General features: G+C 42.9%; 1 protein-coding gene across 2 annotated transcripts; it reads left to right on the forward strand.

Moving 5' to 3' along the window:
* The first annotated feature begins 1,204 nt into the window (after positions 1-1,204).
* On the forward strand, positions 1,205-12,615 carry diras1b (DIRAS family, GTP-binding RAS-like 1b). 2 transcript variants are annotated; one of them, XM_031560043.2, is made up of 2 exons: positions 1,205-1,712; positions 9,307-12,615. In XM_031560043.2, exon 2 carries the CDS (start codon positions 9,341-9,343, stop codon positions 9,935-9,937), a length of 597 nt encoding a protein of 198 aa, XP_031415903.1. In that variant the 5' UTR covers positions 1,205-1,712; positions 9,307-9,340; the 3' UTR covers positions 9,938-12,615. The 2 variants fall into 2 exon arrangements, with proteins under 2 accessions (XP_031415903.1, XP_031415904.1); XM_031560044.1 differs by lacking the exon at positions 1,205-1,712 and adding an exon at positions 3,751-4,356.
* The last annotated feature ends 1,465 nt before the right edge of the window (positions 12,616-14,080 follow it).

The following is a 14,080-nucleotide window of genomic DNA, read 5'->3' on the forward strand; positions in this document are numbered from 1 at the left end:
AATTACCACTTGTGGCAACCCCTGGCAGTCTGAATCGAAAAGCTCTATCTGGCGCAAGAGCGTTCAGATATGAATATTGTGTTCATGACAAAAATATTATTTTGCCCTTGCACGAATACATATTGATCATCTCATCAGATGCCATCAAAATTTACAAACAATTTTAGGATAAATTCCACATCAAAAATACTGATGGGTTTGTGAATACATTGTGTTTACATCTACATGATATTGGGTCATTTTTGAAGAAATTCTGCCTCCTAGAGGTCTCTGGCTTGAAGGCACCCTCCCAAGCACCATCCTATCAAACAACAGTAGCAGTGCACAAATTCGACCATAAACAGAAGTCCTGTGGCCTAATGTAAGTATGCCCTAAAGCACACTCACCTTGAACATCACCTCAGTCAGAGGAACCAACCAGTTCCCTCTGCAAGGAGTCGGTCTCCTTAGGCCTTGGCATCTGTTTGGCCAGCTGGCCATTAAAGTCCTCATCTTCACACCCACAGACCCCTGCAGAGTGAGATTGGTGGGGGAGGAAGATACCAGGTAATGGTGACCGGATGCCACTTGACGAGCACCATGCAATGATGATGGGGAAATCATCAGAGTTATACATTTCATTTGGAATATTAGTGTATTTCGTCTTTACTCTTTATCTGTGGTAATTTTATATGTGACATACTTGTAAATACGATCCAAAAAGCATTTCAGTATATTCTTTTGGTACATGATCTGAGTTGCAAACACTTTTGCTTGCTTTTGCTGCCTTACATTTCCTGAATAGAGGAATTTGTCAGGGAGGGGTAAGTCCTTTTTCTAGCACACTGCGATGCTGTTTGGTTTCCTGACACAGGGTGAGACATTTATGCTTAATGATAGCCTACTGACAGAAAATTCAGAAACAGAAGACTACAATAAAAAGGACGCAACCCGGACCCTCTAATATTACGAGGCAATTGTAAAACAGGATCAAAGGATGGCATCGTTGTCACAGTGTTAGTGTGGACAATGGAGTATTTATTTAGTATTCAGAACAAGCCAATATACACACATTTTGTTTCATCACATGAATCTAATGTAAGATGAGTCATCTATGGCACACACCGTGGCACATGGTTCTAAACATGTTCTTAACGGACAAGACTTATAGGCTATTCAGAAATTGTATCGCAGCATGGTATAGGGCTTCAACATTTGTGACTCATCCGTCATCCGCATCGATGTTAATTCAAGCAGCCTCGGCAGAAATGCTGCATTGAGCAAAATGGTAGACTGTATGTATACAGCTATAGCGAGAATGTATTCCAACATGGGCAAGCCCACCCATTCTGCTCAAGGATACCAGTGTTTAGCTATAATTGGCTCGATTTCTGAACACTGGAGGGCGAATTGCGATGCAGGACTCTAAATCCCCGCATATCTGCTCGTCACCGACCCTTCTCTTCATTTGAACGTTGGAGTGAAGTGTGCCTATTTAAGAAAGATGGGAAATGGAAGTACCTCCCACCTTCTATCTTTGGAATCAAAAGGTTGAAACGAGTTGAGAGAGCGAGAGAGAGAGAGAGAGAGAGAGAGAGAGAGAGAGACGTAGTTGAGATTGGACTATAGGGTATCTGGTCTTCATTATTTCTGTAAAATGCTTTAGGACGTGATTGGTCTGTCATTCACCTGTTTATTTTGAAGTCACACGGAAGGATTTAATAGAAGTTCAGGTAGGTAATCTGAATCGCTGCTCAATTACAAAATCTGTTGCTATTTTTGCACGAATTTGCGTGTTTTTACCGTTATGTGCGTACTGTGGAGACGTCAGCACTGGGATATTTTGTTTATTGTTGTTTTATTGGTCTACAGCTCTTCTTGTCACGGGGCAAACATGTATGCTTGTGGTGAATTGTTTGCTGTGATAATGAAAATTTCATTAAATATAACAATGAATGATTTATCGTTTAGCTAGACGAGTGGTGGGGCAGTTTCTAGGCGAGGGTTTAAAACGTATTCTTTTCATGGGCAGAGTACCACGGCATGGAAATAATGACAGGACCAGCGTGATGACAATCCCCAGCTATTTATGAATGAAACGAGCTGCGTATGATGTACTAAGGGTGGATCGACAAACTGCTGCGGATGCGCTTAGGGGGATGCTCAACTCATACTTTACCCCAAAACCAAGTCATTTGTATCGAGATCGTTAAAAGCCCTTCGTATAAAAACTGAAAAGAATAATCCACGGTGCCTTTGTTATCTGCAGGCTAGGGAACGTTATGCCCAAACACATACAAAAACAATAGCCTACATGCGTGCGAGTCGGACTACATTGTAAACCTTGCGTAATACTATAGCTGCCACGGAAAAGGAATATTGTTTATGTCAATAGTTTCAAATGGGTCATTATTAGCAATAGCCTTTTCCCTGAATCAAAGTCTGTGAACGCTGTCAGGTTCTGTACGGATAGCAATCAGCGCAGCCTACTTGGTTATAGTCTGTCGTGGTTGGCTTATGTGGAAAAAGAAGAATTAAATGTACTCCACATAAGGGTACACTTTGCGGCGACGGAGCTGCAGAGTATGTGAGTAGTGAGTTGTGATCACCACCTAGAGATCATGGCTTCGTGTAAAAGTAAGGGCCATGCACACAAGGCGGTTTGACGTCCATGCTTCCCTTTTGGATGATATACGACGTCAGACATTGACGGCAATGGCTTTGTTGGTGCAGCTGATATAAGTGGTTTGTAGGGACATTATTTTGGTTACAGCACATTACGGAGTATAGGCCTAGTACCCCGTACCGTGCAGTATTCTACGTTTGGTGTAAATTCATGAATTTGGCACAGTATGTCGGAGGCATGTGGAATAGGAATAATGCATGTTTAGATGACGCAGAACCTTTGCTTGTCACATGTTAGATTGATTTCAGTGTTTCATAATGTATTCCTGTCCTCAACGATCCTCGGTCTTTCTTTTGTTCTTTTCTTTAATGTGGTATCCCATTAAGCAAAGGCCTAGCCTCAGGGTAGCCCACTAAACTGTGCACTGTGGAGTCACATTCATATTGGCCCATAGCAAGAACGGGTGCTGTAGGCCAGAATATTCAGCTTGATAGTTGGTCATTGGATCTGTGGTGCACCAAAAAACCAAACAAACAACAAAACATTGCAAAGAGTTTCTCAGTATCTAAGAGGCTTTCACTGGAACAGGCCACGTGAGAACATATTATGGTCTTCATTTATAGTATACGCTATGGACATGTCTCTTACTTCTATGAGTTGGGATCAAAGAGTGCTCCCTCCCATCTCTGCCCATGTAATTGAGCTCTATTTTAAATTTTAAATCGATGGGCTGTGAAAAGAATGGATACGTGTATCACAGTTTTGACAGTGCTAACATCATGCTACCATGATAAATAGACTGCCCAGGCCTGTTAGAATGGCGTTTTTTTTATACCATCTAGAGGCTGAATGAGTTAAGTCAACCCTTAAATCCTCCTTTAGAACCTAGTATGACAGTAAGTAGTTCTTAATTCCAGCCCACTGATCATCCATCAAGTGCAGGGATGATACTCTGCGGAGTAGAGATGAGAGGCAGGTCAGGTGCTCTCACCGCTAATTAATGAATGCTGTTAATGAAGAGTCAGAGTCAATAACCATCCTCATTAGAGATGAACAGGTTAGACCTTGACAAATCTTTGGGACATTTACTACCCCCTGCTCCTCTGTCCACGGTGCTGTGCACGTATTGGTTTTCCAAGAACACGAAAACCGGTCCTGCTTACTGGCAATGGTGCAAATATTCAGACATCACACATGTTGTCAATGAAATATTTGACAAAATATCCGAATAATTGCGGATCATGTGACATTGGTGATATAGATTTGACACGCACCGCATATGTACATCTGAACCAGAGCTACCTCTAACTTCATCAAAGGAATTCAGCTTTTATCTGCATAGGAATACTTTCCCTTATTGACACCGTTAATTCCATTTTTATTCTGCTAAATCTGTAAGCCTTGTGAAAAGAATTAAAACATGCTATGGGAAAAGGAAATTCACCAGCAGTCCATAGGAATGCTTGTATATGATGCAGGCTTTGGTTTATGTCTTGGCTGCATGCTAGGAGTATTAAATCCTCTGAACTGGGTCAATGGAATCATGTGCAGGAGCACAGACGAGGTTAAGCATGATGATTAGCCAGTAAGCCCCGCCCACAGTGGGGGCAATCTGTTTGACAGACGGAAAGTGAACCACATCAGGAACACTGTTGTCCTTTATGCTGACAAGGAGTCTCCGAATGATCAAATCACAAAGGAAGGGGAAATATGCAAGGGAGGACTTGAGACAGGCCGCTTTTTGAGCTGGGGTATGCTGATTTTGCTGTGTTTTTACTCTGTGAATTTATCTGGGCGACTTTGTGTGCCTTTAAATGAGTGGTAGAGAAATCATTTTTCCCAAACGAATGATCTGCTTTGCTGTGAAAAGCTAATGCATTGTACTACATTTTACCTGCACAATGCATTTCATGTACGCCTTGCATTTCATGTGCCACTGATACTGATGTACAACTACAAGCTGAAAGATTGTGTATTTTACAGAATTGTGTGTAGCATTGTACCATTGAGAATAATAGCACACTAGATATGGTTTTTCATGGTTTTTAAGACCTTAACCTAAACCTTTGCTTATTGCATCATTATTTTGCAAACCTTCTACAATAGTCCATGAAAATCCATGGTGTTGGGATGACTGAGGATCTGTGCCCTTCCTACTGTATTTGTGTGCGGATTAATGAAAGCTGACTGCATTGCTAGTGTCAGGGAAACTGAAGCACAATTTAAGTTCTCACTTGGTTGTCATGGGCTGCATTCCCTCACGCAACTTAGTGAGGGAGATCTGTGGAAATGGCTTTGCGTTAATCCACACAACATTTGGTGCAGAGAGATGGCAGATGGATGCTGGGTATTTTTAGGCAGTGGGTTTGCTCTCACATTAAGTCCTGTGATAGAGGTGTGTTTATGCCAACACAAACACACACACACACACACACACACACACACACACACACACACACACACACACATACACACACACACACACACAGACAGACATGCACATTCATCACACTTGCAATATACTGTTTCAAAATAGATAAGACCAGTTACACCGTTAAGAAAAGAAAGCAAAAGGTGTTCATAGTGTGTTTCCAGAAGCTTTTGATTATTTGTTTGACTGGTGGAGATGCTGATGATTTGTGAGGTCTTGTTATTGAACAGCACAGCAGAATGTGTCACTTTGCCTTAACAGACTGAAATCCCCCATCTACATTTTATTTAAGTCTTCTTTTTCCACTCGGTCAGATCAGCATCGGCATGATATCTCTAGACAATGCACGAGACGACGTTCACATGCTACTGCGTTTGTTATTATAAGCCCCTATTCTGAGAAAAAAAAAAAAATCTTGTGGGCATACGCTGCAATCACAGGGCCAACCACCACAGTGCCAACCACCACAGTGCCATGTCATGCTGTGTCCTGTTCTCATAATAAAGCATGAACCGTCTCTGACAATCATGATGCAAGTCCAGAGCCTGTGAACGTTTCCTTGCCTCGCCTAGTGCAGCACTCCCCCCCCCATCATACTCCCTCTCTCATGGCCGTGCCCCTAGGGCCTGTTCCTGCAGTAACCAACGTTCTCCCACGGAGCGAGAGAATCCCCCAGTGGACGTGCTGAACTGGAGTATCTCCCGCACATGTGTACACACACACACACACACAGCCACAGGATCGCTCTCGCTCGGCCGCATACACAGACTCCAATGTATACACACAGCTGCTTCCTCCAGCTGCTGCGGACCCCCCTAGCAAACTAGGGTCACGGGAGGAGGAGGGAGACGGCGGGGGGTCAGCCTGCGAGTCAAGTCTTGCCTGCATTTGCTGTGAACGGCCTACTTCATAGCAAAAAACTCAAACACAGTAATTAATGCTCCTTAATGCTGCTCTTGATGAGTTGAGGAGCCTTTTTTTATGGGCATGGGAGGCAAATAGCACTCCCTGGGTGGTTGTTGCGCAGGCTGGCATGTGTCATGGTGTGAAAGCTGCTCTTTAGGCAGAATGGTGTGTGCCATAAAGCTCCTTGCTGAGTCCAGTGAAGACTGGGGTCTAATGTCTTGAGTTGGACAACAAACCCCACTCTTACAGTCATAACAGCTCTGTAAAAGAGCACTGACTAGGTGGGAAGTTTAGGAATCCATTCACCATCATCATCATCATCATCATCATCATCATCATCATCATCATCATTTCCCTTTATGTCTGTGAGTTTATATGAGTCTCATGTTCACAATATTCCTATACTTCTCAGCTTTTGCATGTGTGTTTTTACATGAGTACAAACCATGTGTGTTATGTATATGTGAACATGTGTATAGCACACAATTCACATTTATAGCATGTTAACCAACAATGATTGTGCCCGATCCCCCTGCGTCAGCAAAAGCCATACATTAGTAGTTGGACTAAAATAGGTTTTGATTTTCGAATGGCACTCTCTTTATTCGTCCACTCTCAAAGCTGGCACTTAAAGGCAAGGTTGTTCCCAAATTCTGCCGCATCAGCACATCCGTGGGAGCGCTCTGGAGGACCTTGAATGGGAATGACACGCATAGCAATCTCGGCTAGTGCCATACTTAATCTATAATGGAGTCTGGCTGGATGGATAGATCCGTTAAAACCATTAATAAGTCACCAAATAAATAAATAAGAAACTCTTGCTTTCCGGAGGATTGACATCAATCACAGGGAGCAGCCTGGCATCCGCAGCTCCCCTCCCAATGGGTAGAAGGGGGGCGTGCCCTGTCATCGGGCTTAAATCCGCAGACACAGCCATTGATCAAAGCCTCAGTGTCTTTGCTTATTGATCTGACAGCACGAGGAGAACTGGGAAGAGGCACAGTGGGGTACTCAGACCAGATCGGCTGCCCGTCTGCCTGTCTATTCGTGGGCTTGTTGCACACTAGTGAGCACGTCCTGTCCTGGCCAATTCCAATGCAGAGTGTGTCCACTTGAGCTTCATCAGGGTGGACACAGCAATTCTCTTCCTGCTAGGAAGCGAACGGTGGGGGAAGGCAGGCAATGTTGCCAGCTTGGAAAGATTACTGTCAGCAGCATCACGGCACAATGAGATTAGAATTTCCCTGGGTTGTACATTTTATTTGCAATCTCAGCGCAACACTTTAAATGCCATGTAATTTCACCCAATCTTCGAATGATAGTAATGTGGATTGTTGTACTGCTGAACCAGCTGTTGATTAGCCGTGATTATAATGCATTAATTAGAGACCAGTGTGCAGTTGGCAGTCCCATTGTTGCAGTTCCCTACCATTTCTTTTCCCCCTTGTTTTTCGTTTGCTCTGCCGCTGTAATTGGATGTGGCCATTGAAGTGAATTGAGCACAATGACTGTTGTGCTTTCTCTTCTCTTCCTGATCCTGCAATCCTTGATTTTGTCACAGTGTCCCCAGCCAGTCCTTACCACTACCCACTAGAGGAATGAGTCATTGATAGGCTTGGATCTTGATAGGAATGGAGGTGTACAATGAGGCACATACTATACAAATTAAAAACGCAAATGCATACACATGCATATCAGCAGAGGTTTGCACATACACACACACATACTTGTTGTACTGAGATCTTTCCGCTGTGACTACATTTTTTTGTCGCCTAGGATGTAATAAATATTTCACTGGCCTATTCTGCAGAGGAAGCAAAACGTTATTTTAGGGCTTAGCACAGATGCATAATAATGAACTTATAATGAACACTGTTTGGTTGTGTCTCAACTGTTTCATATGTTGCTAGTGTACTAAAATGAAAGGCTGCGGAAATGAATCCAGGGCCCCGTTCCCCAATAATAATGAATCTTTGCAGTGACGGGTGTTCTCTAAGAGGGATTTCACGAATGTTTGTTAATTTATTATTATTATTATTATTATTTAATTGAGCTTGACAGAGTGAGTACATGTGCAGGACGGGGGGCTACCCACAGTTTGTGCACGGGCAGTGATTGACACGCCTCCTGGCTCTCATTGGTTGTTTTCATTCGATCGCGTTGGAATTTACAGATAATCTGTCTGGTGTGCTACTGTGGATAGAATGACAGTTTGAGCAAATATGACTAAAAGTTTGCTTTTATAAATATTCCCTACTCTTGGCAAAAAAATTAACATTTCCATACCTAACTTAAGAAAAAAAACATCTCCGAGTAAGCCTATGACACACACACACACACACACACACACACACAAATAATGCTAATTTAAAAAATAAAATTGTATACAATAATCAGATTTCTTTGTTGCATTATGTGTCAACATATTAGGCCTATTGAAGACGTCCAACATCAGCCTGCTCTTTGCCACTTGCGAGTGCCCTACACAGTGAGTGGCTTGCTGCCTGAGCAGGAGCACTTCTTGGTGTCCTTGATAGAGAAATATGAGGATGAGGAAGAGAAAGTCATAAGTACATAGGCTAAATATATTTTGATGTCTTTTAGGTTATATATTCGTTACCCCGCTCTCGTTATTTTTAATTTAATATTTTCTAAGTCTTATTCATTACTATGTTCTTTTCTCTCTGATGGAACTTCGTTCCCCAATCTCTCTGCACCTACCTGTGAGCTAGACAGAGGTCCTACTGAATGTAGGCTACGATATGCTTTTGATGAATCTAGTAGAGAGAAGAGTCTTTTCTCTGAAGACAAGCATTCAAATCAACTTCTTCCTTAGCATTTAACAAATGTATGCTCACTGAAGAGATATATACGTACATCCCATTAAGGCATAAATGCTGTAACAGCCTATCCATGTTGTAGCTTGTTTTCAAATAAAAGCATCTTTTTTGCTGAAAACAACAAAACCTCTTCTCATAGCTTGCTGATTGACCCTACAGCAAATGTTCAGGTGCTGTCCTTAGTCAGCACTGTATTTTTCCCACAGTGAAAACTATTTTTTCAGTTCTGGGTTAATGTAAAACAGCACGTTCTATGCTGACAAATGGGCGTGGGCGACAGTGGTACAGGAGGTAGAGAAGTCGTTTAGTAATCAGAAGGTTGCTAGTTCCATTCCCTGTCGAAGGGTCCTTGAGCAAGACATTGAACCCCTAATTGCTCCTGATGTGCAGTGTGCCATCAGTGTAAATGTAAAATGTGTATACATCCTTGTAAGTTGCTTTGGATAAAAGCGTCTGCTAAATGACTAAATGTAAATGTAATGACAAATTGCATTCTAATTTTCTTTTCTATCGTCTTCCATCAGGTCTAGGAAAGGAAACCCCCAGGTAACGCCCAAGATGCCGGAGCAGAGTAACGACTACCGCGTGGTGGTGTTCGGGGCCGGCGGAGTCGGCAAGAGCTCTCTGGTGCTGCGCTTCGTGAAGGGCACCTTCCGGGACACCTACATCCCCACGGTGGAGGACACGTACCGGCAGGTGATCAGCTGCGACAAGAGTGTGTGCACCCTCCAGATCACAGACACCACGGGCAGCCACCAGTTCCCCGCCATGCAGCGCCTGTCCATCTCCAAGGGCCATGCCTTCATCCTGGTCTACTCCATCACCAGCAAGCAGTCGCTGGAGGAGCTCAAGCCCATCTACCAGCAGGTGCTGGCCATCAAGGGCAACGTGGAGAACATCCCCATCATGCTGGTGGGGAACAAGTTCGACGAGCCCCAGCGCGAGGTGGAGACCAAGGACGGCGAGGCCCAGGCCACCTCCTGGAAGTGTGCCTTCATGGAGACCTCGGCCAAAACCAACCACAACGTCACGGAGCTCTTCCAGGAGCTGCTCAACCTGGACAAGAAGAGGAACATGAGCCTGAACATTGACGGCAAGCGCTCCGGCAAACAGTCACGAGCTGACAAGCTCAAGGGCAAATGCAGCGTCATGTAGACAGATGAGAGCGGGGGATATAGCAGGGGGAGTGTTAATGGCTGAGACAGGAACCAACAAAGCAAAACGAACTACAGCCACACAGGAAGAGGGAGGATGGATGTGGATGGTTCATCGTGGCCGGGGAGCTTGTTTCGTAGTCAACGTAGCCCTACTCATTCCAGTGGCAAGCATTCCTTTTCCACTCCCTACCGTACATTCATCCAGCCATCTCTCACGGGAACCACAGCCTAATTAAATTCACACATGTGCATATGTACGTGCTCTTCCAAAGCCATATCATTCTTGTTGCCTTGTCTGTGTGAAGAACTGTACATACAACACCTGAACCTTCCTCATAGATCTAGGTAGAATAGGTTTTCAACTCCCCCCCCCCCCCCCGCCCCCCTCATGTCTGAGATGAGACTGCTTACATTATGCAAACATTTTTTGAACTCATAACTGCTTTATGTCCATAGCAACATTGTGTGCAGTTGGGTTTTTTATTCTGTCATTAAGGCACTATGGTGCAGGCATCATTGCGGGGTTGTGTCTCTGAAACTCCATGGAAGTTTCCCTGAGAGGGGCGAACAGCTGAGATGAAAAGGGCATCCACCAGAAATGTAGTTTATATAATGCACTTGTGTGTTTTTTTTTTTTTTTTGCTTTTCACATTTTGCACAAAAAAAAGCATTCACTAGAGCTGTTTTTCAAATTCAAAGCACAATGACAAACATGACATAACATATGGCATAACATAGATCAATAAGAGGAGAGAGAGTCGCATAAGAGTTTCAATATCATAGCAAACCCAACCCATGTGTAGGTAGATGATCATCCCATGGGCTAAAGAGTTCCACAATAACATCTCATGCCCATAGACAGAAATATTTATGACAATCATTTCATTCAAGTATAGAAGATAAAACACGTCTGTCTGCATGATATTTATTTTAGAGGTAACAATACAAAAAATACAAATACTGCAATTAGAGTAGGATAATAAATGTGTTCAAAAATGTCCAAGCTTAAAAAGAAAATTCATCCGATCTCTCATATGTGCTTCTAATACAAACTTATCAGTGCTTCTATTCATTCTGCCCAGTGTGCTAATGTTTGTTTTTTACAATATTTAAACTTTTTTTTTTTTCTATAGTGTTCCCTAGCCTGTATTTTAACTGTGCAGTCATGTTTGACTGAACTCCTCAGGATCCAGGACCATTATTGCTGTTAGACCCTTCTACACTCAAGTTCAGGAGTAATATTTTGGGAAAACATAATACAAAACAAATGCAGTTGTCCTGTTGAGAACAAAAAGCTTTACATCAATAAATTGTAAATGTGGTCTTAGGCTTGGATAGCAGTCGGATCAGATCGGGCCCATTTGAAGGAGTGCCCACACTCTCACTCTGGCTGGATCTTGGGAGCCACCTTAAGTGGGATCAATTAAGGCTTGTGATTTGTCAGGCAGTTATTTTGCATATCACGATTACGATGGTAGATACCATACAGACTACAGGATATGGATACACAGTCCCCTTTAGAATGAACCTAACTTTATTCTTGGCTTGCATCAGAACAATGAATCAGCTTTGGCCAGTTATGTTAGGATAGGGCATGTTTTTACACACGTTTTGATTGATTACTTACTGCTTGTCAGCTATCTGGCATCATAGAGAACAACATTATCTTTTGAAATAAAGAACAATTATTTTAATATCTTAAAAAAAGAAAACACTGGCCTGTGTAAACCGAGGAACATTAATCCAGGTCATTTAGTAGACCAAGCCCCTATTCATTCACATTTATGTAGTGCAAGATTCTATTGAAACAGGAATGAAGTGGAGAGACAGACTCCATGGCGTCTATGTCCTGAAACAGATGGGCTCAGTTTACCATGCCGAGTGTGTGTCCTAGATGACTAATGACCCAGTACCTGGGCAGAACCCCTAACCTGTTTAAAATTCAGTGTGAGAATTTGCTCGCATTGCACTTTATTTCAGACACACTCTAAGAGGCTAAACACTGCTTGCTCTCCCTGTGCTTTGAGTATGTGTTGTCTTGTTGTGTTTGATCAGAAGGTGATGGCCTGGCTGGATACAGTATGTTTGTAGAGCAAAATGGCTCCTGTCATTTTACCCACAGCAAGACGGTTGCGTGTCTCAGCGCTAAGTCAAAAGCACAAGACTATTTATTTATTTATTTGTTTATTTGTTTATTTGGCTTGGCTGGTATGATCAACAGGGTATCATGGTGGTAGAGAGGTCCTAAATGTTTTAAAGGCACCTTTAAAAATTATATTTTTTGTTTTTTCATAACTATGAGATGCAATTAAATACTGTGTTATGGCTTCAGTGTGTCAAATGTTTGTAATACCAAACAAATCAGATGCCATACACGTTCATTTTGACGCCGAAGAGAAGCACACTCCTGTTTTTTAAACCAATCCCCCCTGGCGCTGTAATTGTATTTCATTTAATACAAAACAACTGGGCACTTTATTAGATTCTAATTAATGTCACTGTATATTGACCTCAGTGTGAAAAAAATAGGTTGGTGGAAAAAGGTACACCAAAGTACCTCATTGTGTAAAATTGATATCTGTCAAGTTCTCTGTGTGATCATACAGTAGTGCAAATTCAATTTTCCTGCTGGGAAAATAATTCGTTAGCAGAATTAATATACAATACTACATGCTACTGTGCTGTGTCAATGTTCCTCTGTGTCACTATGCTTTTTTTTGCCATTGACATTTTATGTACTGAACAATTATCCTGTAACATTATGTATAGAGACATTTTTTTATTTGTTATTTACGGGCTGGTCACAAGACTTTGTGAAAAGTGTTTCAGGTTTTCTTCTCAAAAATAACATGTACAAAGTCAGTCTGCAGTTCACACTCCATACAATCTATTTTCCAGTAATGCTGTGTACATAGACTGCACCTCAGACAGAGACAAAGCTGATGAAGGTCAATGTCAATATGTACAACAAGGCAAAAGAGCGAATATAGAGCAATGTTAATGCCAAATATATAATGAAACAACTGAGGCTGCCACAGAGTGAGATGGCTGCTGGCTTGGATTCGGATCTGAAACGGCATCAGATGCTCTCTGGGGAGTAATTCCATGTAGTTTCAATCTATAAATGTATTCATGATGTGGTATGAGGTCATTATCAAGACATTTGGGACTCTGCTCTGATTCTGTGGATTTATATGAAGTTGTAGGATAGCAGCTACAGCTGACCCGGGCTGGAGCATATGTTTATGTTTGTCCATGGCTGTTTTATTGTACGCTTAGCATGATAGTCCTACCTTAACGGTGCTAGGAGTGAGGACGTTGCCACCTTACAGACACGGCTGGTGACATTAGTTGTGCTCCACAAAGTTTTATGCAAAAAATATATAGTGGTACAAGCAAGCCCATTCCCCAGTCCTCCAGTCAGTCCTTTAACTCTAAAAACCGCACAGCCATGTCTCCAGTGTAAGCCAAAGTGAAAATGAATGGATTTGATAGAATACATTACTGTGAATCAGGACTAACCTTAACCTTATCTAGCTCTGGAAACAGACCCCGGCTCAGACCCGGCTCAGACCCGGCTCAGATCCGGCTCCTGATGTGGCCCCTTCCTGGGCCTCTAGCCACTGTGAGATATGTGATGCCTCAGTGTCTCAGCTTCTCAAAGAATCCATGCAGCTTTTTTTGTGTGAGTCATCCTTGAAACGCCTCCGGAGATGATGGAAGGGGGGGGGGGGGGGGGGGGTGGGACGTGCTCGGCAAGATGCAAACGTGTCGTGGGAGTGCCGTTGTGAATTTCACGCTCATTTGGATGTACCAGCTCTGACTCTGACAACACAATACGGCTGACACAGTTTTTTAGAAACTTTCACTCTTGAGGGAGATGCATGCCACTTATTTGACTGTAGGGGCGTGGGAGTGTCATCACCCACACGTCTCCCATGTCCTTCAGCTGCATTCACTCGGCTTGACAGAGGCAAAGCGTATGTGCAATTGCCAATCTTCCACTTCCCTCTGGCTGTGTCCAGTAACGATTGAGAGGTATGGAGCTTGTCACAAGACAAAGACTCGATGGCCTGAAATCGTAACAACTCTTCTGTAACAGCACTCAGCAATGCATATAACTGCCCATCTCCCTCTTCTA

This window comes from Clupea harengus, chromosome 22 (genome assembly GCF_900700415.2).
Source record: "Clupea harengus chromosome 22, Ch_v2.0.2, whole genome shotgun sequence".
Taxonomy (NCBI): domain Eukaryota; kingdom Metazoa; phylum Chordata; class Actinopteri; order Clupeiformes; family Clupeidae; genus Clupea; species Clupea harengus.